Below are 27,052 nucleotides of genomic sequence, written 5' to 3' on the forward strand. Positions count from 1 at the left end.
GCCTGTTTTTTCACAGTGGGTTCTTATGTGCATGTACGTAATAGAGACGTACTTTGATTCAGACCTAGCTTTTCTTATCTCTGGATCGTGGTGAAATAATTTTTATTTCAGAAATGCTGTGGCAACATTTTCATTTATGCTTTTAAGAATAATAAATATTCATTGGAGAAATATGAAAGTACAGAGCAATGTTTTAAGAAAAGCAAGGAAATACCCAAATACAGTATGTTTAGACGTATTTTCTTTCCTTTTTCTATACATTTCTTTTTACATGTTTATATTTGGATTCTGCTTTTTTGGATTTGGATTCTGGTTAATAATATATACTAAAAAGCATCCTACAAAGATGAAAATTTGAAATACTTAAAGTCTACCTAACGCCTTAAGAAAGCCACTTATAAAATTTTTATGCTTTTCCCAGTAATCTTTTTTCCTTTGGGGACCATATATTTAATGTTGTGATCAGACGATATATAGTGTATATGATGTTCTTTTCTGGTCTAGATTGTTAACATTTTTGCCATTTTTAAAGTTCTCTGTAGGCATTTTAAGTGACTCCATAATCCAATAGATGTGTCATTTACTTAACTAGTTCATATTGCTGTATTGCTTTCCACAAAGGTGGTTTCAATTTATACCTCCTCTAACGGTGTGAGTGCTTATCTTGTTTTTCACATTTGCTATATATTGAATGCCGACATACTTCTCTGTCTCATGCCTTCAAAAGAAGCATTTATTCCCTGTGGAACTTCCTTTTTGGGTTATCATATGTAGAGACATGTTTAAGTGTTTCCTAGGTGTTGTGTGGGAGGAAGTGGTCAGTCATAAAAGTATATTAACAGTAATGTGTCTGTTATAATGAAACCATTCTGAGAATACAACCTTATTCTGACTTTTGGGTTCCAGCTTCCTCCAGATTAGGCCGAGCACTTGCTGAGCTATTTGGACTCCTTGTTAAACTTTGTGTGGGGTCTCCTGTCCGCCAAAGAAGGAGCCATCATGCTGCCAGCACCACCACAGCACCAACACCTGCTGCACGATCAACGGCCTCAGCCCTCACTAAGCTCCTCACAAAGGGCTTATCTTGGCAGCCTCCACCGTATACACCTACTCCCCGCTTCAGGTGAGGTTCTGCTTGAGATGCAGAATCAAATTGGTTCCTTCTTTACTTGAATGGAGAGTGAGCCACTGAACTAGAGGACTTGGAGTTCCCTTGTTTACTCTAGATGTGTACCTCAAATACAATTTTAAGTACTTGTTTTGGTTCTACCTAGTCTAGAATATAGAGATTTTTAAAAGCATTTATAATCAAACTACATTTCAATAACCTTATATTTTTTAGTAGATGGGAGCTGTCACCTTTTTTTGCCTTAGAAATTTTAATGACCAGACTAGTCACCCACCTGCATTCCACTCAGTCTGTCACTCCAGTGCCATGTTAAATTATACTCCTGCTTTTTATGTGAATTTTCCATTGCTTCTGTATCTGCTTCAAAGAAGGTTAAATTTTTGCTTTTTCCCTCTTTCAGGCTGACATTCTTCATCTGTTCAGTTGGTTTTACATCCCCAATGCTGTTTGATGAGAGGAAGTATCCCTACCACCTCATGCTGCAGAAATTTCTTTGCTCTGGAGGCCACAATGCTCTTTTTGAGTAAGGATCAGGTTGCTTCACAGAGAAGTATTTCTTAGAGTTTGGTCTTTTCTGTGTGCCTTAGCAGCTCACAACTCACAACTTTCTGAGTCACCTATCCTGTGACAGTGGGATACGTAGAGACAGCCATTGGTTGTACTCTTTCATGTTCTGGGAACTAGCTGTATTTGTCTCCATCTTCCTTGGAGGGTGGTATTCAGCATGTCCTAGAGGTGTTTGTGAGGGTTTCTGCTTTTCCTCATTTGGTTTCCACCACCTGGTACATATTTTTGTAATAGACTTGTCCTTTTCTATTGTTCCTCTCAATATAATTTTTCTACTTCTCTTGGTCAGAAGATTCTAAGCTGAGTTTCACTTTGGTTTTTTTTGGTTTTTTTTGGCTTTAAAAGGTAAAACTAGAAGCTGTGGTAATCATTTTGCAATATATATGTGTATCAAGTCATCAGGTTGTACACCTTAAACTTACATGTATGTCAATAATAGCTCAATAAAGCTGGAATGAAAACTCAAAAAAGGGTAAAGCTAATAAATGTTGGACAGATGGAAAGCAGTAGCTCCAAGAGGAGGGACATGTAGTACCAGAGTAGAGACTGGAAACCCCCCATCTAAAATATTAATATTCTGTCTCCATACTTTCTCTTATTTGAATTTAGAACTTTCAATTGGGCTCTGTCCATGGGAGGCAAAGTTCCTGTTGCTGAGGGATTAGAACATTCAGACTTACCTGATGGCACAGGGGAATTCCTAGATGCCTGGCTAATGCTGGTGGAAAAGATGGTGAATCCCACTACGGTGCTTGAATCTCCACATTCACTGCCTGCCAAATTGCCTGGAGGCGTCCAGAACTTGCCACAATTCAGTGCCCTCCGCTTCCTTGTGGTAACTCAGAAAGTGAGTATTCAGCATTCTAAAACCAAGAGGATTTCTCATACTGACTAGGTAGCTCCCACTCTGTTTTGTCCTCCTTAATAAAATAACTTGATTGTTAGAGAACCATTGGATCCTGCTCCCAGATAGGGCTGCTGTACAGAAGGGGGTAGAGACCACTTGAGAATTTTCTGTGGTATAAACATTTGAACTGTAAACTTCAGATTGGTGTTTGCAGGTTGAGTTAAATGCCCCTTCTCTGTGCTTCCCTAGGCCCCCTCAGTCCTGACCTAGGGTTTTGTTTTTAGCACTAATTGTGGAAGGGTCATCCCATGGATCTTTGTTCTATTCCTCCTGGGACTTTGAATTGACACACAAAGATCTTCACACAGCTTTTTAAATGACGTACAGGCAGCCTTTACTTGCATCAAGAACCTGTGGAACCGGAAACCCCTGAAGGTGTATGGCGGGCGAATGGCTGAGTCCATGCTGGCCATCCTGTGCCACATCCTTCGAGGAGAACCTGTGATTCGAGAGAGACTGAGCAAAGAGAAGGAGGGGTCTCGAGGAGAAGAGGATACAGGGCAAGAGGAAGGTGGCTCCCGCCGGGAACCTCAAGTCAACCAGCAACAACTGCAACAGGTAGGGTATTGGCCTCACACTCCAGGGCCCAGACTTTGCACCTGATGGACTGCGATGCTTATGGGTTTTCTAAGTTTACATGCCAGTAAGTGCCTGGTCCTGTTAGCCAGGAGATAGGGTTAAATTTGCTTCCTCCTCTAGCTGTTATTTTTTCCTCCTGAGATAGCTAGAGTGTAGTCTCAGTGCTCCTAACAGGTAAAATTTGTGTCCTCCCAAGCATGGTGTTTACTATTGAAACTCATTTTATAGTGTTCTCAGTAGGCTATGGCTGCCATATTCTTGGAAGGCAAACCGTTCTCAGCTACTTTCTGATTAATCTACAGAGGGAAGGGATATCGTAACCCAAATTTATTCTCCAACAAGAGCTTTCTGAAACCTTAACTCACCTACAAAACTTCTTTTTCAGGCTCTTGTTCTGTTGCCAGTTTATTTTCCAGAAAAGTGGGGCCAGTTTTTGCTTCTATGTGTGAATCTCAATCTTTGACTTAGAATAATCCTGTTAATGATAATAACTATCTAGCTCCATTTTCTTAGAGGATGGGATTGAGTATCACCTTGGCTCCCTGCCCCAATGTATAGTTCTAATGTTTGAATGTTAGGGAAGCACCAAATAGAAAGGATCATTCATGTTACCTAACTGCCTTAGCTTACAAATGTTCTCAGTTCATATGAAGCTAGAAAAACTTGTTTCCATCTTGAAATATTTCTTTTTAAAATGTGTTTGGATTTCTCTTTTACTGTGGTTTTGAGATCCTGCTTTCTTTTTGAAGCTCATGGACATGGGCTTCACAAGGGAACATGCCATGGAGGCCCTGTTGAACACCAGCACCATGGAGCAAGCCACAGAGTACCTTCTAACCCACCCTCCCCCAATCATGGGAGGAGTTGTTCGAGTGAGTTGGCTCAGGGGCTCTAATCTTCCAGGGCATTGGTTTGCTTGCTGATATGCTTTTCTTCTCTCACGCTTCTGTCACTGGTCTTCTGTTCTATAAACTACTTCTCATTTTCAGACTTCTCCATGCCAATATTTTCTTTTCACGATAACTCTCATAGCTCTAGGATGTAATGAGCAGAAGCTTCCTATCTGCCAACCATGTAAATTACTAGACTTGGTTTGCAGAAGTAGTCTTAAATTATCCCCAACCAGAAAGCAATAGAAGACACTCTCTTTTCTGAGATGCAAAATAGGTGGTCACATTGAAGCCCCCTTCCTATACTTAATTTTGTTATGATTTTCCCTCTATGTTCTTACAGTGACCAGGTAATCATAGTTGAGTTTGACTCTAGAGAGCAGCATTTGTGTAGCCCCTTCTCTTTTTTAAAGCTTGAGCACAGGATGTCTGATTGCTTGTGAGTTGGGGTGTATGTAGTTGCTGGATTTTCTCTTGTTGCTCTGTAGGATCTGAGTATGTCTGAAGAGGACCAGATGATGAGAGCAATCGCCATGTCTCTGGGACAGGACATCCCAATGGATCAAAGGGCAGAGTCACCTGAGGTAACTAGGAAATGGGACATTCAGAATGGTCTGGCACGTTAATCATAGTATTTCTATGAACATTCTGCTACTACTGCAAAGTAATTGGTGGAATTAAAGTGTAAAGAAACACGGGGGAGTACTCATTCATCCCACGCTTGCCATCACTGATCTGCATTGAATTGACCTGAAGCCTCAGGTGAGGCAGATGAAGTGTTAATCTTTATTGTCAAATAAGAGACCCAAAATGTACTTAGTAGTGCCCATTAGGCCAAACTTGGCTGTCTATTCATAGGTAATAATTACTTCAGTTTATTGGCAGAGAATGCAGGACAATGGCTACAAATAATTTTGTGGGAGGTGACGTAGGATGCTGCAAATAAATTGGCAACGCTTTGAGGGTTGGAGGTGGCCTTCCCCTCTGCTTTCCCTATCTTGCCTTAGCCTTTGTGGCTGCCCTCATACTCATCGCCACACCCCGATGAATGTGTCACAATTGCTTGAAGAGAAGGTAAAGGGTATTCATATGGAAGGGCAAATACATTCTTAGAGTCATCCTCATCTTTCTTCCTTCAGCTCTCCCATATTCTATCACTCTTCCTTCCCTGCCTCCAGGAAGTTGCTTGCCGGAAGGAGGAGGAGGAACGAAAAGCTCGGGAAAAGCAGGAAGAGGAAGAGGCTAAATGTCTAGAGAAGTTCCAGGATGCTGATCCATTGGAGCAAGATGAGCTCCACACATTCACAGATACCATGTTGCCAGGCTGCTTCCACCTTCTTGATGAGCTGCCAGACACAGTGTACCGGGTGTGTGATCTGATCATGACAGCAATCAAACGTAATGGAGCAGACTATCGAGACATGATTCTGAAGCAAGTAGTCAATCAGGTAAGCTTTCCAGGGGCCAGAAGAGAGGAGTATGTGAAGTGGTTTTCCTGCCATCTATCAAAAGCTGATTTCTAAAAAAAAAATCAGTATTTTTGCATTTTACTAGATATAGATGTATTCTCTCTTTGAATTCTTTAGATCTGGTAATGTAGCTCTTTCTTGAGTGTTCTTGCAAAAAGTGAATTAACTACTTCACAAAAAATGTCTTTGAAAGGAAAAAACAAAGTTCTCTTTTTCTAGGCATCTCTTCTTAGATTCATTTAAAATGTCCAAAGTACGTCTCACTCTTGAGCCAAGTTCGGCCCCCTGGAGTAACAGTGAATAAATGTTTTTCCCTCTCATCCTATGTAACAACAACCACTTTGACAGATGAGTCCCCATCTTGATGAATAGTTGTGACCTGGTGTTTGTCTCTTTTTAAGCAGTGTTTTTCCTCATTATGAAATTAATGTATGATAATTATAGAAGTAGGATAAGAAATAAATTACCCTAAATCCCCACACAAAGCGGTAGCCAGTTAACATTTTGGTTGTATTTCCTTTACTATTTTTTTACTATTTATGTGTTTAAATCATTGCAATCTTGTTTTATATATTTTTTAAAGTTGAGAAGCAGAGGGAAGAAATCAAAAAGCAGTGTATATATTTATAACTTTTAGTGTATGGAAACATCACAGAAGTAAAAGGCAAACTGGATAAACCATTATTTTACAAGATATGATCAAGGTTTAGTTATCTTTATATTAAGAGCTTATAAAATGATTTTAATAAAACTAAAATCTTACTAGAAAAGACCAATTATGTCAAATTCATTATAAGAAATTTAACATGCAAGCTAAAGCAAGACCCTTGTTTCTAACATTATGGATTTTTGTTTTTGTTTTTAATGATAGTTCTGGGGCAGATGTAGTGAAAGATTGCTGATGAAAGTGTGAGTTGGGGGCCGGCCCTGTGGCTTAGTGGTTAAGTGCGCGCGCTCCGCTGCTGGTGGCCCGGGTTCGGATCCCGGGCACACACCAACGCACTGCTTCTCTGGCCATGCTGAGGCCGCGTCCCACATACAGCAACTAGAAGGATGTGCAGCTATGACATACAACTATCTACTGGGGCTTTGGGGGAAAAAAGTAAAATAAATAATAAAAAAAAAAAATTAAAAAAAAACTGTTAGTTGGTAGAACCTTTGTGGAGTTGACTATATGTACCAGAAATTTTTTAAATATTCACTTCCTTTAATTTAGAGTTTAGGCTTCTTCTAATCTAGCCTAAGAAAATAATCTTTTAGAGGTGCTAAAGATTGATAGAGACACTAAATTCCTATACTAAATATGTTACAATTAACCCACTCTCCTTCAGCAAATGTGTTGGTGGGTGGAGGGAGTATTTTATAAGGTTGAGAATATTTTGACAAACCTCATCATACTCTATCTACAGTTACCCGACTTGGCCACTTCTCTCTTCTTCTAGGTATGGGAAGCTGCTGATGTACTGATCAAAGCCGCTCTTCCCCTGACAACAAGTGACACAAAAACTGTGTCAGAATGGATCAGTCAAATGGCCACCTTGCCCCAGGCCTCCAATTTGGCTACTAGAATCTTGCTTTTAACACTGCTTTTTGAGGTAAGATTTAGATCTCTTTTGGTCCCTGTAATGCATTCATCAAAAACTTATCAAATACCTACCACTTGAGACGTTGAAGAAGGTAGAGAAAAATATAAGGCATGAACTTTGCATTTCATGAGCCCACAGTTTCTGATAGGCTATACACACACAATTAAGTACAAAATACAGCATTCTGTGCCACATGAATGGTATAAATAATTTTATCTGAGTTTAGGGAGGGCATAGGCATCACTTCTGGATAATGAGAGAAGGGCTTCTCAGAACAAGCGTTAACTGAGTTGAGTCTTAGAGGGTTAGTGGGTGGTAGTTAAAAGAAAGTATTAAGAATGACTGTCATAGTTCAGTTGTGGAATACTTTTGGCCTCTCTGAGGAAACCTAACTGGCAGCCAAAGAGTAGGGTAGGATGTGGAAATTGGGTACTAGGCATCAGATCAAATCTGACTCTTCCTTCTGATTTTGTCTATGTATTTGTCTCCTTGCTCAAGGCTTTGTAGCCCCTTTCTTTTTTGGGGGGGGGTATGAGGGCCCTCTTGAGCATTTCTTGTGGAGGGGCTGTCTTGTGGCAATGAACTCCCTTAGCTTTTGTTATTCTGGGAAAGTTTTTATTTCTCCATCATATCTGAAGGGTATTTTTACTAGATAAAGTATTGTTCGCTGAAAGTTTTTATCTTTCAGAATTTTGAGGAGGATGGGTATTAAATCTTCTTTGAATGTTTGGTAAAATTCACTGGAGAAGCCATCTGGTCCTGGACTTTTATTTTTTGGGAGGTTTTTGATTACTATTTCAATCTCTTTACTTGTGATTGGTCTATTCAGATTCTCCATTTCTTCTTGGTTCAATTTTGGGAGGTTGTATAAGTCTAAGAATTTATCCATTTCTTCTAGATTGTCCAATTTGTTGGCATATAATTTCTCATAGTATTCTCTTATAATCCTCTGTATTTCCACGGTATCCGTTGTGATTTCTCCTCTTTCATTTCTAATTTTATTTACTTGAGCCTTTTCTCTTTTTTTCTTAGTAAGCCTGGCTAAGGGTTTGTCTATTTTGTTTATCTTCTCGAAGAACCAACTCTTTGTTTCATTAATCCTTTCTACTGTTTTTTTGGTCTCAATATCATTTATTTCTGCTCTGATTTTTATTATTTCTCTCCTTCTGCTGGCATTGGGCTTTGTTTGTTCTTCTTTTTCTAGTTCTGTTAGGTGTAATTTAAGATTGCCGATTAGGGCTTTTTCTTGTTTGTTAAGGTGGGCTTGTATCGCTATGAGTTTCCCTCTCAGGACCGCTTTTGCTGCATCCCATATGGTTTGATATGGCATGTTATCATTTTCGTTTGTTTCCAGATAGTTTTTGATTTCTCCTTTAATTTCTTCAATGATCCATTGGTTGTTCAGTAGCATGTTGTTTAATCGCCACATTTTTGTCACTTTCCCAGTTTTTTTTTCCTGGTTCATTTCCAGTTTCATAGCCTTATGGTCTGAAAAGATGCTTGTTATGATTTCAGTCTTCTTAAATTTATTGAGACTTGCTTTGTTTCCCAACATATGGTCTATCCTAGAGAATGTTCCATGCGCGCTTGAGAAGAATGTGTAGTCAGCTGTTTTTGGGTGGAGTGCTCTGTATATGTCTACTAGGTCCATCTCGTCCAGTTTTTCATTTAAGTCTAATATTTCTTTATTAACTTTTTGTCTGGATGATCTATCCATTGCTGTAAGTGGGGTGTTAAGATCCCCTACTATTATTGTTTTGTTGTTGATTTCTCCTTTTAGGTTTGTTAATAGTTGTTTTATGTACATTGGTGCTCCTATGTTGGGTGCATATATATTTATAAGTGATATGTCTTCTTGATGGAGTGTCCCTTTTATCATTATATATTTCCCTTCTTTGTCTTTCTTAACCTGTTTTATCTTGAAGTCTACTTTGTCTGATATGAGTATGGCAACACCTGCTTTCTTTTGTTTGCCATTAGCTTGGAGTATTGTCTTCCATCCTTTCACTCTGAGCCTGTGCTTGTCTTTAGTGCTAAGATGTGTTTCCTGGAGGCAGCATATTGTTGGGTCTTGCTTTTTAATCCATCCTGCCACTCTGTATCTTTTGATTGGAGAGTTCAATCCATTTACATTTAGGGTAATTATTGAAATATGAGGGCTGAATGTTGCTGTTTTGTCACTTATTTTCTGGTTCTTTTGCATTTCCTTTGTTTCTTGTCCCATTTGTTTTGGACTGCCAATTCAGTTTGGTTGTTCTGTCTTATGATTCTTCTAGTTTTCTCTTTGTTTATCATATGTGGTTTTAATTTGATTATTTGTTTAGTGGTTACCTTGAGGTTTGGGCAAAAAATCTTGTGTATGAGATAGTCCATTATCTGATAGCCTCCTATTTCCTTATACTAAGTCAATTCAGTCACTTTCCTCTTCCCCTTCTAAGTTGCTCTTGTTATACCTTATTCTATCTTGTGTTGTGGCTATGTGTTTACAGTGATGAGGTTAAATTTATTTTTGGTGAATTTCTTCCTTTGATCTTTGAGTTTAGTATTTAAGTGGTTGCTAACCTATTCCGGTAAAGATCTACTATTTCTCTGATTTTGTCTACCTACTTTTCTCCTTCCTCCAAGCTTTGTGTTCCCTTTCTCTTCTTTTTTTCAGGCCTGAGGGCCTTCTTGAGTATTTCTTGTAGTGGGGGTCTCGTGGCCATGAACTCCCTTAGCTTTTGTTTATCTGGGAGAGTTACTATTTCTCCATCATATTTGAAGGATATTTTTGCTGGATAGAGTATTCTTGGCTGAAAGTTTTTGTCTTTTAGTATTTTGAATATATCATTCCAGTCTCTTCTAGCCTGAAAAGTTTCTGTTGAGAAATCCGCTGAGAGCCTGATGGGAGTTCCTTTGTACGTTATTTTTTGTTTTTGTCTAGCTGCCCTTAATATTGTTTCTTTGTCGTTGACCCTGGCTAGCCTTACCACTAGGTGTCGTGGTGAAGGCCTTTGTCTGTTAATGTATATAGGCGTCCTGTTGGCTTCGCTTACTGGTATTTCCTGCTCCTTCCCCAGATTTGGGAAATTTTCAGCTATTATTTCCTTGAATAGGCTCTCTGTTCCTCTTTCCCTCTCCTCTCCCTCAGGAATACCTATAATTCTTATGTTACATTTTCTAATAGAGTCCGATATTTCTCGGAGTCTTTCTTCATTTCTTTTTAGTCTTAGTTCTCTCTCTTCTTCCATCTGGAGTATATCTGTATTCCTATCCTCTAAAGTACTAATTCTTTCCTCCATATTGTCAGCTCTGTTCTTTAAAGATTCCAGATTCTCCTTTATCTCCTCCATTGTGTTCTTCATCTCCATCAGCACTGATTGGTTTTTCTTTATGATTTCAATCTCTTTTGTGAAGAAACTCCTAATCTCATTTAATTGTTTGTCTGTGTTGTCTCATATTTCGTTGAGTGTTTTTATGATAGCTATTTTGAAATCTCTGTCATTTGGTTTATGGATTTCTGTGTCTTCGGGGTTGATTTCTGGGTGCTTGTCATTTTGTTTCTGGTCTGGTGATTTCATATATTTTTGCATTGTGGTTCCTGTGTTGGTTTTGATTTTCCTCATCCTGGAAGTCTCTGGTTGCAATTTCCACCTGCCGCCACTGCCTGGTGGTAAAGGGCTGGTAGTCTAAGCCCCCTGCACTCTGCCCCAGTTTTTCTGCTGCGATCCGCAGTTTTGTTTTGTTTTGTTTTGTTTTTTCCCCACTGCGATCCACGGGTCCAGTCCAGTTTGTTCAGGTCTGCCTCGGATCGCTAGGTCTGGTCGAGCTGCAGACTCCGGGTTGCGGGGAGGGGGGAGCTCTCTCTTTTGCCCTCTGGGTCCCTGACGTGGGAGGCTTCTCGTTTGCCCCTCTTTATCCGCTCTCTGGGGTGCTCAGATGTTCATGGTAGCCCTGTGGCTCCTCTGAGCCCTCTGTGCGGGAGTTTCCCACTGGCTGAGAGAGCCCGAAGAGCTACAGTTTCCCGCCGAGGGCCGCCCCTCCCCCCTCTCTGGGAGCCGCGCGGACCGGGATCGCTGATCTGATGGGGAGGGAGCGGAGTTCTCCTTACCTCTCCCCACTTCCTCCGGGGGCCCAGCACGTTCCGCTCTCAGATGTGCAGCAGTGTGGATCCCTCCGCTCTAGGTTTTCACTGTCTGGGATTCCGTTGTTGGTCTGTGGCTGTTGCTTTTGTTGTATCTTGTGGGGGAAGAATTCACGGGAAAGCTCACTCCGCCATGATGCTGACGTCACTCCAGAATTTTGAATGTATCATTCCACTCTCTCCTACCCTGTAAGGTTTCTGCTGAGAAATCTGCTGAAAGCTTGATAGGAGTTCCTTTGTAAGTTATTTTCTTCTGCCTTGCTACCCTTAGTATTTTTCCTTTGTCACTGACTTTTGCCAGCTTTACTACTATATGCCTTGGAGAAGATCTTTTTACATTGATATAGTTGGGGGTTCTGTTACCTTCTTTCACTTGTATTTCCAGCTCCTTCCCCAGGTTTGGAAACTTCTCAGCTGTTATTTCTTTTAACAAGCTTTCTGCTCCATTCTCCTTCTGTTTTTCCCTCTGGAATACCCATAATCCTTACGTTGCGTTTTCTACTTGATTCGGATATTTCTCGGAGAATTTCATTTGTTTTTAGTCTTAGTTCTCTCTCCTCCTCTATTTGAAGCATTTCTATATTTCTGTCCTCCAGGCTACTGATTATCAGTTCTGTTATTCAGGGAGTCCAGATTTTTATTTATCTCCTCCATTGTGTTTTTCATCTCCAACATTTCTGATTGGTTTTTCTTTATAGTTTCAATCTCTTTTGTGAAGAAGTTCCTGGTTTCATTGAACTATCTGTATTTTCTTGTAACTTGTTGAGTTTTTTTATTATAGCTATTTTGAATTCTCTGTCATTTAGGTTATAAATTTCTGTGCCTTCAGGATTGATTTCTGGGTGCTTGTCATTTTCCTTCTGTTCTGGAGTGTTAATATTTCTTTTCATACTGTTAGATGGCATGGATTTGTGCCTCTGCATAGTGATAACATCTGGTTGCAGCTTCCATGTGCCGCCACTGGGTGGGAGTCAGAAGCTGTGTATTCTGAGCCTGCTGTGACCCCAGCTCGCTCACTCACAGCTGCTGCTTTTCTATCGTATGCACAGGCGCTCTGGCTGGCTGGCTTAGCTGGAGCACTGGGCGGGGGGAGGGGTGCTTTCTTTTGCCTGCACGATCCTGGGGACATTTTCGCTCTGCCCTCGCTGTCTGCTCTCCTGGGGTGCTGGTTTGATGAGGACACTCCCGCAGTAGCTTATTCACCTTGATGTGGGGCTTTCCCATGGGCTCCTTCCACTTCCTCCAAGGGGTCCAGCACCTCCACCTCCAGACATATGGCTGCGTGGGTCTCTAAGACGTCTTTTGTGTTGTATGAGTGTCCTTTTCATTGTATCTTAGTGGGGAGAGTCTAAGGGAAGAGCTCACTCTACCATGATGCTGATGTCACTCTGACTCTTCTTTCATACTTGGTCAGTCAGCAGTTTATTTGAGGCAAAGAGTGGTTTGGCCAGGACACGTTCTTGTTCCAGCCAACATAGGAATTAGGAGGCACGTGACCTTCAACAAGTGACTCTTCATTTGTAGCTTATCATGTTTAATAATAAAACCTGAACTTAATGGAGTAAACCATTTACACCAACTTGGGAGATAAGTCCAATATATGTGTCAAAGTGTATGTCTATAGTCTTCCCTTTATGATTGAAGTGGTGATTCTTATTATGGCACTTGTGAATAGTTACTTGTGGGAAAGGTTGCAAAGTGCCGAATGCTGGGGATCCCCAATAATATTATAAAGAGAAAAAAACTACAAGTAACAGTCTTGTATTTTCTTCTAGTCCTTTTTCTATGTATTTTAAACAGTTGGGAAAGTTTAGTAAATTTTGTATTATTTTCTCTCAGTATTATGAGTATTTTCCCATGTCGTGTATATATTATTCTATCTTTTGGACATCCCTTAGTTTATTTAAGTCATTTCCTGTTGGTGGACATTTAAATTACTTCCAGTGATTTTCTGTTATAAGTAACACTTTAGTGTAGCCCCTGTAAGGAAAACCATTAACTGTGTTGCTGTGTTTCATTGTTCCATTTTCCTTGAATGATTATAAAGATTCTCTGTAAATCAGAAGCTTTTCAACATCAACATAGTTAAGACTTTATAGCCGAGATGACAGTCCTTAATGATATTAATGATGCTAATAACAGTTTTCAAATACGAATGTGCCAGGCACTTTGTTGGGCAGTTTATGTATATATAGCTTCACTTAATCATCACAATTACCCTGGAGGTAGAAATTACTATTCCCTTTGACCTATGAGGAAACCAAGCGCTAGAGAATTTAAGTAACTCATCTCAAATCACACAGCTGGTAAGTGGAGGAGGTGGAATTTGAATTCAACTGATACTGTTAGCAATCACCCTGATGTTCTATACTGTGCTAATTGTTGATACTGAGTAGAAGTTGGTATTTGTTTTATTCTTTTTCCTTTGATTAATCAATTAGGAATTGAAGCTACCTTGTGCTTGGGTGGTTGAATCTAGTGGCATCCTTAATGTCCTAATCAAACTCTTGGAAGTGGTTCAGCCCTGCCTGCAGGCCGCCAAAGAGCAAAAGGAGGTCCAGACCCCAAAGTGAGTGACCCTGTATTCCTCCTGGTTTCACTTCTATTCCCCTGGGACTTGGGCCCTTGAGCTTAGGGCCTAAATCAGGCACTTTTCCTGGGACATGTATGGGGCAAATCTTGGGTGCCTTTTGTGGTTTGAAAATTGTGATGTACCTAATGAAATCAAGATAAGTTTTCCCATGTTGTGCAGGTTTCTGGCTTACCCAGAGTAAATCATTTCTCCTTTTTTAGGTGGATCACCCCAGTGTTGCTCCTGATTGATTTCTATGAGAAGACAGCCATCTCCTCAAAAAGGAGAGCCCAAATGACTAAGGTACGTAATATAGTGTATGTGGTTGGCAGAACCGCTTTGCTTCTTGAGACAAGAACAGACCAGGAGAAAATATGGGAGAGTAATAGAGAATGTAAAGCTCTCTAATCAGGGCATAAATCTCTTGAGGGATCTCGATAGCTAGATTTCTTTTCTGAATGGGAAGTTAGAAGTATTTTTTTATGGAGCTGCTTGCTAAAGGGCCAAAGACCTTACCCTGGAAGTAAATGTTACAGGAGTGTGCTATTTCCAGAGGAGGAGTGGCTCTTCTGTTATGTGAAGGACTTAGGGTGCAGCAATTCCTCCAAAAGCAAGTGCTTCTTATACAAAACTTATATATGCTACATTATTTCAGTACCTTCTAAGAAACAGACTTTTTGTTCCAGTACATCTACATTTTGTTCCAGTTCCTCTTCTGTGGGAAATGGTTGGAAACAAAAGGAAAGCAGAGGATCACAGGACAAAGATGTAGAGGGTTTTGTACCTATAGAAAGGCTCAGGAATGTGAGGGTTAATGTATACGAAAACTTCTCTCTTGGTTTTCAAAATAAATTAAATGTCCAGAATATTTCTTTTTCCTGGGTTAGCTTTAGCAGTGAACACTGATGAAGTTGCTATTTCTTCTAACAACCATCCTTGTGGGAAATACAGAGAAACTTTGTGCTCTTATATTTAGTACCTACAGTCCAACAACAACAACTGGCGCTGGTTTGATGACCGCTCTGGGCGTTGGTGTAGTTATAGTGCAAGCAACAACAGCACTATTGATTCTGCCTGGAAGTCTGGAGAGACAAGTGTGCGTTTTACTGCAGGCCGAAGAAGATACACTGTCCAGTTCACTACAATGGTGCAGGTACATGCTCACTCAATGCTATAAACTTTATTGAAAAGAGGGGGATGTGCTGGGTATGCCTTTTGGTTTGCTTTTTCCTGAATCAGCAGTCCTGACGTGTTGTAAGGAACAGTATTACCACTACTAAATTGGATATATTTTTCAGAAAACTGAGTCTTTGTAAAGTTGGTAGTTAGACCATGAGTCTGTTGCAATTTGATACTGTCCCACCCAAAAATGATTTTATTTGTTCAGTCAGGGCTTAGAGAGTGGTCAGGGATGGTGTCAGCTCTTTGGAAAGTTTACAATTTGTTATAGGGCCTTGTGTATGCCACTTTCCTTCTGGGGACCTTCAGGCTTTCTCTCTGATAAATGATAGGGATGGGATAAATTGCCAGGCTTCCTTCATGTTGCAGCATTTTGCCTGGGAGTTCCACCCCTCTCAAATCATTTTTGGTACAGATGTTTCTGTCTGCTTGAATTTCTAGGTTAATGAGGAAACAGGGAACCGGCGCCCTGTGATGCTGACTCTCCTTAGGGTACCACGGCTGAATAAAAACTCTAAAAACAGCAATGGACAGGAATTAGAGAAGACGCTGGAAGAAAGCAAAGAAATGGATATCAAACGTAAAGAAAATAAAGCCAATGGTACGGACTTTTAGTTTTGAATCTTTCTAGGAGTGTTTTACATGAAGCTAGTGTGCCTTTACAGCTTAAGTTCTGGCCAGTTTCATAGTGAGTAATTTCTTATCCATCAGATTGCTTGGTGACTTAAAAGATATACAGTCCTTTATATATGGCTTTTCATCTAGTCTTAGATTTGGTGTTTGGTATGTTTCTCTTAATAGGACCCAAATTCTTGACTAGTTATTTAGGAGGGAGAGGTGTGGGAGGAAATGTCAAGTTAAACTGTCTGAACTCGTAACTTTCCCATTTGTAGATACCCCCTTGGCCCTAGAGAGTACGAATACTGAAAGGGAAATAAGCCTAGAAGAAACAAAAATTGGGGAGATCCTGATCCAGGGCCTGACAGAGGAGATGGTGACTGTTTTAATCCGGGCCTGCGTGAGCATGCTAGGAGTCCCTGTGGACCCAGACACTTTGCATGCCACCCTTCGCCTCTGCCTGAGGCTCACCCGAGACCACAAATATGCCATGATGTTTGCTGAGCTGAAGAGTACCCGCATGATCTTGAATTTGACCCAGAGCTCAGGCTTCAATGGGTTTACTCCCCTGGTCACCCTTCTCTTAAGACACATCATTGAGGACCCCTTAACCCTCCGTCATACCATGGAAAAGGTGAGTCTTTTTGGTTTCAGCTGCTGTTTAGTTTTACGTCATACCTTTGTTATCTTTGGTCTCAGAACAGATAGGCTTTGGGTTCTTCATAGGGTATATAGTTTGATATAGTCTATAGACTATAATCGATATGGTCTGTACATATAGACTGTGTTCTGCCTAGCAAAATTTCTCAGCTGTATGCTCAGGTGCTTGCTTAGGTATGGTAGACTATCCCATTGAATGACATTAAAAAAGAACTAGAAAAATACATTTTCTGCCCTTAAATTTACTGTAGTGATAGCTCTTATCTAGAAACTCCTCTCTGGCAATATAGGTTTCTTGAACCAAAAACCGTTAATAAGGAGCTGGGATGCCTTCCGCCAACCTCACATCTTAAAGATCATTCCCTTGTAGGAGTAATTCTCATGCATTCACCCAAGAGCATGTTTTCTAAACATTGTGTTTTAGGGTTGTAAAAGTAGTCAAGTTTTTGGAATATTTATGATATGCCAGACACTGTGATAAGCTCTTTACAAAAAAACCATTTTGCAAATCAGAAAACTGAAGCTTATATGTTTATTTTAGGGAACATAAAAAGCAGTGGAAGAAATGACAGAGTAATCAGAAAAAGTAAAAAGGTGTATGACATCAGTGGAGGGATAGGGGGCAAACATCTTACTAGTAGGGCTTTTTCTCAGTATTTTTACAGGATTCTTGTCTTCCTACTAATTCTTTGTCAGCAGTCATCATGTGAATGTTACTAGACTTCGCTTTCATTTTCCTCTCCTGGGACATTGTTTTCCATGTTTATAAGTGGTATTGGAATATGCATTTTTGTGCATAGCTTTGTCAAGTTTAATATTGTTTTTCTTAGAGATTTCTAGAAATTGGATCAAAAGGTGTAAATATTTTTTAAGTTGCTTGCGAGAAAGGTGGTACCACTTTATACTTCTATGTGTATATCAGTATATATCTCACATTCTTCAGACAGTTCTTCTTCACCCAGCCTGTTTGACTTCACCTGACATGAGCAAAATCAAAAGAAGGAGAGCTGTTAAAGGCAGCATGAACATTGATCCAAGGTCAGGAGACAGCCTAACAAGGAAGAAACAACTATATATACAGACAGGATTCTGACTTGAAAAACAAAATACTTAAAATGTGTAAAACTTATACAACTTAAAAAATGCTAGGAATAAGATATAGGGTCTTATTGGATGAGAGAAAACTTTCTAAGCTTAAAGGAAGTTGTATTTGGGGGTGTGGGGAGCAAAGGAAGATCAGTGGCAGTTTTAACATATCAAGTTGGCAAAATGTAAATGCTTGATAATATCCATTGCAGATACGGGTGTGGAGAACCAGGCATACTCTTACTTTTGATAGGAGTGAAAATTGGTGCAGCCACATTGGAGGGCAATTTGGTACTGTCAGTTTGAGATATCCTTTGACCTAGAAATTTTATGGCTAAGAATTTATCTCATAATTGAAGTCAAGTATGTCAAGGTACATACACAAGAATGTTCACTCTAGAATTACTTGTAATATCAGGAAACTAGAGATCTAATGTCCAGTAGAGGACTGGATAAATAAAATTATGGCACATTCTTTATAGCAAAATTACATTTTTTGGTATTTAAAAAATGAGAGTTATTTTATAATTCCAGCCTGACAGGCAAGATACAGGGGTTAATAGGCTAAACTAAAGAGCATGACTGATTTGGTAAGAAAAGCATTAACGTTCTAAAAGATGTTTATCTTCGTGAACATACTTCATGAGGGAATAGATAATGGAAAATACAATGGAGTTATTTTCTTTATACTTTCCTGTATTTTCTATGATCGACAAGTCACTTTATGAGAAGAGCAAAAGCATAACGATGTCTGAGCCCTGTGGTATCAAAGCAAACAATCCATAAATAGTTTGATATCTCCTGTGGCTGTCATTATCTGAGACTGATAATAAACTTTGAGGCATAATGAAAACATTTAATTTTGTTCTTATACACTAAGTGGATATAAATATTACATATTTTTAGAGTTTGAACCATTCTAGTTTAAAATTGAGACAGCATTTGGGAAGCTAGGACCTGGCACTTAAATGTGGGAGCCATAATCTGGATGAATGATCAATGGTCTAGATACATCTCCCAATTTCTGTAAAGATCACATGCCATCTGGTCTAATAATTGATAGTTTTGGGGTATGCTGAATGCTGTAACTTTTTTATAAGCCAAATTTTTTGAGTTGAGAAGCAATGGGACTTGAAAGACCAAGTGTATCTTTCACCCCAAAATCTAAAGTTGTCATCTACTGTCTTGAGGCAGAGCTTGGTTAGTATTTTAATCCTTGATAACTCTTCCTTGAATGCAGTTGTATTTTTAGAAAGTGGTTTTTAATCAGCAATGTTTCTTCCTCTCTTTTACTAGGTTGTTCGCTCAGCAGCTACAAGTGGAGCTGGTAGTACTACCTCTGGTGTTGTATCTGGCAGCCTTGGCTCTCGGGAGATCAACTATATCCTTCGTGTCCTTGGCCCAGCTGCATGCCGCAATCCAGACATTTTCACGGAAGTGGCCAACTGCTGTATCCGTATTGCCCTTCCAGCCCCTCGAGGCTCAGGAACCGGTGAGTTTCCCCTTCTGGCCTTTGAGACATTGAAGTTTGTGGCCTAGTATAACTCCAGAGGTTTTCTATGAGGAAATCTATAACTTGGAAAGCCTCCTTAGGCAAGTGTTGGGACATTGGCTGGTTGATCATGTAGGTCAGTTCACAGCTTCTCTGATCCTTACCCTGTGGTGATCTGTGCCAGAGATACCAAGGACACATTCAGTCTAGTCCTTGCCTTTAAAGAACTCATCTTGGTGTGGCAACAGGGCTTACGTACAGTGAATGGTTTACAAATAGAGTGATAATTGAGGGACAGATGGACATGTGACTCATGTCATGCAGTAAGAAGTACACAATATCATCAGTGTGTTCTTGCCAAAAATGTTTGGCCTATATTTAATTATAAGGAAACAATTAGATAAATATAAATTGTGAGACATTTTATAAGACAACTGGCCTAATAAACTCTTCAAAAATATTAATGTCGTGAAAGAAAAAAAATGCAAGGATCTCCTAGATAAAAGGAGACTAGAGAGAGAGAACCCACAACAACCTTGAATGGGATTCTGGATCCAGATAAAGGAGATTTGGAGAAATTTGAATGCTGACTATGTGTTAGATAGTATAATTTGTATCCATATTAAATTTCTTGGGTGTTACAGTGATATTGCGGTTATGTAGAAAAATATCGTTGATCTTAGGTGGAGGCAGTTGTATTTAGGGGTAAACAAATGGTGGTTCTGGATGAAAAGTATATGGATGTTTCTTATACTAACCTTTCAACTCTTCTGTAGGATTGTGGGGGGTCTTTTTAAATAAAAAGTTGGGAGGGGGACTAATTATTTTGGGAGCCCCAGCTATGTGGTTGGCCCTGTGCTGGGCATTTCTCTTGTTATGGTCTCATTTAATCCTCAAATTTCAAAACAGAAAGTTGAGGTTTGTTGAAGTAATTTGGCCATGATGCTGTAACAGAACTAAATTTCAAAACCCCAAGTCTCCCCAGCTCCAAAGCCTGTACTCGTTTTCCTGTTTGGTACCCTACTATATTAAATCCTGTGGGATTTAGGGAAGGTAAAAGCCAGATTTTCTTGTAGGCTACTTGAATGTAGTTTGGAAATGACCTCCTGTCCCAAGCTTGTATATTATACAAGCCCACTTCTGAGTCTTAATCGGTAACTAAGTGTGAGTACCGGTTTACTATTGACTGATTTTTCTCTGTCTCCCTTTGGCTTAGCTTCAGATGATGAATTCGAGAATCTTAGAATTAAAGGCCCTAATGCTGTACAACTAGTGAAGACAACCCCTTTGAAGCCCTCACCTCTGCCTGTCATTCCTGATACTATCAAGGAAGTGATCTATGATATGCTGAATGCCCTGGCTGCATACCATGCTCCAGAGGAAGGTATGTAGTTAGCCCACCTCAGGAGGCTGGGCACTTTGCCTGGGTCATTTCAACCAGCTCATGGCTTAGTGAGCACTCACTATGTGCCCATGCTCTGGGAATCAAGATAAATAAGACACACAGTGCACTTCTCTGAAGAAGGTAGTAAGTCACACAATGTGACTGATGCCAAGGTAGTGGTGAGTCCTAGAGCAAGGCACCTGACCTGGTGATGGTGGGACCTATAGGGAAGTTTCTTAGAGTAAGTGATTTCTGAAATAAGTCTTGAATGATAAGAATGAGGAGATTGGGTTATATATTTCTGGATTTTATTCAGAACATACTTATTTGATAAGTACCACAGAATTGCCAAAAACTGATGGATACTGCCTCTAATAAGTCAAGAAAATCTGAATCTTTATTTTGGTGCTTTTCATCCATATAGCACTCTGATCCATATAGAGCTCCTTGCTTCTCCTACAACCACAGAACCTTTACCCCACCTCATATATTTTGCCCCCCCCCCCGCTAAAAAAAATAATTTAGCTATATAGCTATAGCAAGCATTTATTGACCTCTTTAGGCATAATACCAAGTATGTTCATTTTAAGCTTAGTAGTGAAAGCTGAGGAAAGTGAGGAGAATAAGTAAATTGCCTGTGGTCACAAAATTAGTGATGGAATAAGGCTTTCCACCATGCTCTCTTGGTTATACTATGTTTCTCCTCATTCTTAAGTGAAAGACTAGCAATATCACTACGTAAATATTCCTGGCAACTTAGAGTGAAATTGACCAAGCTACCAAATAGGCGTTAACATTGCACAGTTACAAAAGAGTTTTGTTTTTGTTTTTCTAGCAGACAAATCTGATCCTAAACCTGGGGGTATGACCCAAGAGGTTGGCCAGCTCTTGCAAGACATGGGCGATGATGTATACCAGCAGTACCGGTCACTTACTCGTCAGAGCAGTGATTTTGATACACAGTCAGGTTTTTCCATTAATGTAAGTCATTTCCAACCTCCTATCTTCCTTCTCTCTTTCTGATGCCTATGTGTTCTCAGTATTTAGGGTTATGCCAAGGGAATTCCAAAGGTGTTAATTTTGATGTATCTGTAAAATTATCTGTTGCCTAAAAATGAAGATAATATTAGGGTGTCCCTGGGCTTTTCTTTTCTTTCCTTGGATTGTAAATGTTCCCTTAATTCATTTTTCAGTCTCATCTTTCGCTGTCCCTTCCCCCTTAGTCTCCCAGTCACTATTTATAGTGATGGCTTCCCACAAATATAGGGGAGAAAGGTAGTTAAAAGATGGGCCAAAGAGAATCTGTAGAATTCATAACCACTACCCTGGGAAGGAGTCCTGCCATTTGTGGGCAGCTGTCTTTGAAATTAATAATGGCTCAGGAGTTTTCTTCTTCCATAGAGTCAGGTCTTTGCTGCAGATGGTGCCTCCACTGAGACTTCTGCATCTGGGACATCCCAAGGAGAAGGTAATGGTTCACTTTCCTCCCTCTTTTTTTCTTATTTCTTGAGAGGACAACTTGAAGAAACTGTGTATGTCCTAGGCAGGAGGTAGAAGAATACAGGCATAATTGTTAAATTTACTTGTCTAAGTGAATTTTCTCAGGAGTGAGCTCAGTGTTCTGTAAATAAAGGGTTTCCATATGCTAAAGATAATGGAACTATGACTTAACTAACCTAGTAATGGTTGCTATGGTAACATCCTTTAGTTCTACTCTTTAAACCACCTCATATATGTCTTTTGGTGGCTTCCATGCTGGCTTATAGAGCTTTGCTGCCAATGACACTCTTCTAAGCTATAAGGTTTGCATGGATTCTTGCCTTCTAACAGTGTCAGTAGAGCCTTTTGGCTACTTGGCAAAAATTAGAGGAATGTCATGTGGAAGCAGTTCTAATGAGACCTTTCAAGAGCTGCTTCTCCTTAGATAGGAATGATCTTTGAGATCTAAGTTAGGAGACATCATACTTAATATTAGACTAGTCCCTGGAGATAAATCAAATTAGTAAAATACTGGTTAACTCATTTTGGTGGACTTACTGCTCATATGTAGTGTGTAGTATGGGTGATGACAGTATCATTCAAAGGAAGCATCAGTGCCCACTATGTGGCAGACTGTAGTAGACACCAAAATGAATTAGATTCGTTCCCTGCACTTACAGAATTTTGTTTAGTGAAGGAGACCTGCAACAGTTATAATACAAGATCACTGCTGGAATGGAGGCATGCTTGGATAAGGTATAGTGGGCACATGATATAATAGTTAATAGTATCTCAGTATGCCTGGATGAGACAGGAAAGCATTTATAGAGGAGATGAGCATTTGAGCTGAGCTGGATAAGTAAATGTGTGCTAAGCAGACATGCAGGAAGGAAGAGGTAAAAGAGTACACAAGGGATGTTTGGAGAACTACTGTTAGTACAGTATTTCGGGAGCATAAAATTATGTATAAGAGGAGGGAAATGGTGGAAGGTGTATGAACACTTGGGCAAAGCCTCCCTGCTGTGCTGTATGTCCACAGACCATGTCTGAGACCTGGGTTGTCCTAGCTATCCTTCTACTGCAGTATGAGGAAGGCATTCGATTTGTACAAGTGGCCTAAAGAAGTGGAAGTGGTATTCTTTCCACCTAAGGCTTGATTTCACCAATATTCCAGTGTGAAATTGAACCAGTGTTTGGCTCTTGCTCAACAGCTTCAACTCCGGAGGAGTCTCGGGATGGGAAGAAAGATAAAGAAGGGGACCGGGCCTCTGAAGAAGGCAAGCAGAAAGGCAAGGGTAGCAAACCTTTAATGCCCACTTCCACTATTCTTCGTCTTCTGGCAGAGTTGGTGAGGTCCTATGTTGGTATTGCTACCCTGATTGCCAACTACAGCTACACTGTGGGCCAATCTGAGCTGATCAAAGAGGTAATATTTCCAACTTCTGCTAAAGATTTTATATTGTCATCCTTTGGATACCTGCTATGTGTTGGATGCTTTGCTAGGAACCCATGCATGCTAGCCCAATGATGAAAGAGGCAGAAGCCTCTTAGGACACATTAAAGAGCTAGGCCTTTTCCCCATGATGTGGCGCCATCAGGCTCATTGCAGGGACTGAGTTGATGCAGTTAATTTGTTCGTAGAAAATCACTCGATCTGCAGTGTGAAGCCTGCAGAAGGCAAGACTGAAGTCGGAGAGACCAGTTAGGAATCTGATACAGTAATCTAGATAATACAGCATCTTGGTGAAGTTGGGGCAGTGGGGGAATGGCTGAGTTGAAGAGACATTTTAAATGTAGAAAAGGACAGAAATTAGATTTGGAGGATGAGGGCGAAATCAAGGACTCAGAGATGTTCATTTTATGTTTTTTTAATTCCTTTTATGTTAGAATAGGAAGTGGTTTGAAGAGAAAATATGGGTCATCTAAGTAAAGGTGTCTAGGGGACAGTAGAATAAACCAAATACACAAGAATATCGGTATGCTTCCAGATGTACTCACACCTGTGCAAAGACACCAGACATGGTAATAGTATTGGTAATACAGAATATAGAAAAAGCCTAAATGTCCATCAATAGAGCTGTGAGAAAGAACGAAGTCCTATTTTACGTGTCCTGATATGGAATTATCTTCAGGTTAGATTTTTCAAGTGAGAGGGCACTTGAAGAAGAAACTATATCATGTTCCCTTATATGTAAAAGGGGTGCCCAAGGAGGTTTTTTCATAAAAGGGACTTTGTTTTGGGGGTCACATAGTAATTTTATGGTTAGTAAGCAGTAAAGGGTCTGAGAGTGGGGCAGGGGCAATAAATGTTGCAGACAAAGGATCTATGAAAGCAGCTGCCATTTTTTAAGCTATTTTTACATTAATCCAAGTTTTCTAAATACATACAAAAATATACTATTCCAAGTGATTCGTCAGTTAATTTTGGGTGGGGGATGACCACCACCCAAATTAATTAAAACATTACAAACTCCACAAAAGCTACCCCTCTCATGCCTTCATGCATCTTCCCCTCCCCTTTGAGCTTCCATAAGGTCACCATTAAATTGAGTTCTAATGCCGTAGGTTGGTTTTACACTTTATATAAATGAAATCTTACAGTATGTACTCCTTTGTGTCTAGCTTCTTTTGCTTAACATGTTTGCAAGATTCATTTTTGTGTGTAGTTGTGTATAGTTTGTTTTCATTGCTGTATAGAATTTCATTGTGTTAATATAACAGAATCTTTTTGTCCATTCTAGTGCTAATAGACAATTGGGTAGTTTCCCATTTGGAGGTGTTAAAAGTAGTTCTGCTACAATCATTCTTATACATGTGTTGGTGAACATATATAAGCATTTCTTTTGGGTGGTATATGCCTAAGAATAGAATTGCTGGTCTGTTCAGCTTTAGCAAATGGTGCCCAAAGTTTTACAGAGTGGCTGTGCTAATTTATATTATCACCAGCACGGCATATGGGGGTTCAAATTGTTTCACCTCCTTGTCAACACTTAGTGTTTTTCCTGTCTTTCATTTTAGCCGTTCTAATGGGTTTGTAGTGGTATTGCAGTATGGTTAAAATTTCCCTGTCTTGGGCCTGCCCCAGTGGCCTAGTGGTTAAGTTTGGTGTGCTCCACTTTGGTGGCCCAGGTTTGGTTCCCAGGCACAGACCTACACCACTTGTCTGTTGGCGGCCATGCTGTGGCAGTGGCTCACGTGCAAAAAAGAGGAAGATTGGCCACAAATGTTAGCTCAGGGCCAATCTTCCCCAGCAGAAAAAAAAATTCCTGTCTTTATTAGCCATTTGGATATTCTCTTTTGTGAAGTTGTCTAAGTCTTTTATTCTTGTTTTCTATTGAGTTCTTTATATATTCTGGATATAAGTCCTTTTTGGAGTGTATGTATTAGGCATTTATTTCAAAGCTTTTACTCAGTTATGCTAGTTGTAGTTATAATTTATAATAGCATTACTTGTGGAATAAGACATTTAATTGCAAATTTATTAAGTGTCTGCTTATTATGTGTCATGTGACCAACTGGTACTGGGTACTCAGAGGTGCTTTACAAGTAGTGTTGATAATCCTCAGCTCAGCACTGCAAGGTTGTTGGTATTGCTCCCCTTAAGAGAAGAGAGAAGGCTCAGAGAGGTCAGTAACTTGCCCAAGGTCACACTGCTTTCCCAAATTGCAAAGCTTTTTTCTAATTTTTACTAATAATATCACATAAGATTATTTACACTTTTGTTCAGAAAACTGTTTAACTTTGTGTTTTATTCACTACTGGCAAATTTTTCTTTCTAATGACCTTAACAAGGTCATGTTATCTAATTTCCCAGACTCTAAAATTCTTCAGTGCATTTTTTATTGAGGTAAAAGTCACATAAAATTAAGCTTTTTTTTTTTTTTTTTAATTGATGTTTTAATGGTTTCTAACATTGTGAAATTTTGGGTTGTACATTTTTGTTTGTCCATCACCCCATATATGACTCCCTTCACCCCTTGTGCCCACCCCCCACCCCCACTTCCCGGGTAACCACAGTCCAGTTTTCTCTGTCCATGTGTTGGTTTATATTCCACATATGAGTGAGATCATACAGTGTTTGTCTTTCTCTTTCTGGCTTATTTCACTTAACATAATACGCTCCAGGCCCATCCATGTTGTTGCAAATGGGACGATTTTGTCTTTTTTTATGGCTGAGTAGTATTCCATTGTATATATATACCACATTTTCTTAATCCAATCGTCAGTCGAGGGACACTTAGGTTGCTTCCACTTCTTGGCTATGGTGAATAATGCTGCAATGAACATAGGGGTGCATAAGCCTCTTTGGATTGTTGATTTCAGGTGCGTTGGATAGATTCCCAGTAGTGGGATGGCTGGATCATAGGGCATCTCTATTTTTAATTCTTTGAGGAATCTCCATACCGTTTTCCATAGAGGCTGCACCAATTTGCATTCCCACCAGCTGTGTATGAGGGTTCCTGTTTCTCCACATCCTCTCCAACATTTGTTGTTTTTTGTCTTGGTGATTATAGCCATTCTAACGGGCGTGAGGTGGTATCTTAGTGTTGTTTTGATTTGCATTTCCCTGATGATTAGTGATGTTGAGCATCTTTTCATGTGCCTATTGGCCATCTGTATATCTTCCTTGGAGAAGTGTCTGTTCATTTCCTCTGCCCATTTTTTGATCGGGTTGTTTGTTTTTTTGTTGTTCAATTGTGTGAGTTCTTTATATATTATGGAGATCAACCCCTTGTCAGATGTATGTTTTGCAAATATTCTCTCCCAGCTGGTTGGTTGTTTGTTCATCTTGATTCTGGTTTCATTTGTCTTATAAAAGCTCTTTAGTCTGATAAAGTCCCGCTTGTTTATTTTTTCTTTAGTTTCCCTAGTCTGGGTAGGCATGTCATCCGAAAAGATTCCTTTAAACCCAATGTCAAATAGTGTGTTGCCTATATTTTCTTCTATGAGTTTTATAGTTTCAGGTCTCACCTTCAGGTCTTTGATCCATTTTGAGTTAAAATTAAGCTTTTTTTAAAATTTTTTGTGAGGAAGATTGGCCCTGAGTAACATCCATTGCCAGTCTTCCTCTTTTTGCTGAGGAAGATTAGCCCTGAGCTAACATCTGTGCCCATCTTCTATTTTGTATGTGGGTCACTGCCACAGCATGGCTTAATGAGTGGTGCAAAGGTCCACGCCCAGGATCCAAACCCACGAACCCCGGGCTGCCAAAGTGGAGCGCATGAACTTAACCACTATGCCACCAGGCCGGCCCCAAAACTAAGCATTTTTTAAAGTGTACAGTTGAGTAGTATCCAAAATCATCAATGCATTTTGATCCAAAATCTGCTTG

General features: G+C 39.8%; 1 protein-coding gene across 12 annotated transcripts in view; it reads left to right on the forward strand.

Annotated features, from left to right (window-relative positions):
• Positions 1–27,052, forward strand: part of HUWE1 (HECT, UBA and WWE domain containing E3 ubiquitin protein ligase 1) — a 161,602-nt gene that overhangs the window by 101,657 nt on the left and 32,893 nt on the right. For 9 of the 12 annotated variants that reach the window (XM_058535926.1, XM_058535934.1, XM_058535935.1 and 6 more), the window contains 18 exons: positions 907–1,123; positions 1,530–1,652; positions 2,306–2,543; positions 2,931–3,161; positions 3,932–4,054; positions 4,561–4,656; positions 5,251–5,520; positions 6,984–7,136; positions 13,692–13,819; positions 14,044–14,125; positions 14,799–14,975; positions 15,443–15,602; positions 15,895–16,253; positions 18,662–18,857; positions 20,074–20,241; positions 21,077–21,222; positions 21,643–21,709; positions 22,932–23,146. In XM_058535926.1, coding sequence (XP_058391909.1) covers positions 907–1,123; positions 1,530–1,652; positions 2,306–2,543; positions 2,931–3,161; positions 3,932–4,054; positions 4,561–4,656; positions 5,251–5,520; positions 6,984–7,136; positions 13,692–13,819; positions 14,044–14,125; positions 14,799–14,975; positions 15,443–15,602; positions 15,895–16,253; positions 18,662–18,857; positions 20,074–20,241; positions 21,077–21,222; positions 21,643–21,709; positions 22,932–23,146 — 3,149 coding nt within the window. The remainder of the gene's footprint in view (positions 1–906; positions 1,124–1,529; positions 1,653–2,305; positions 2,544–2,930; positions 3,162–3,931; positions 4,055–4,560; positions 4,657–5,250; positions 5,521–6,983; positions 7,137–13,691; positions 13,820–14,043; positions 14,126–14,798; positions 14,976–15,442; positions 15,603–15,894; positions 16,254–18,661; positions 18,858–20,073; positions 20,242–21,076; positions 21,223–21,642; positions 21,710–22,931; positions 23,147–27,052) is intronic. The other 3 variants (XM_058535931.1, XM_058535936.1, XM_058535937.1) reach the window with 1 other exon arrangement.

The sequence above is a fragment of the Diceros bicornis genome, chromosome X, assembly GCF_020826845.1.
Source record: "Diceros bicornis minor isolate mBicDic1 chromosome X, mDicBic1.mat.cur, whole genome shotgun sequence".
NCBI classification, from domain to species: domain Eukaryota; kingdom Metazoa; phylum Chordata; class Mammalia; order Perissodactyla; family Rhinocerotidae; genus Diceros; species Diceros bicornis.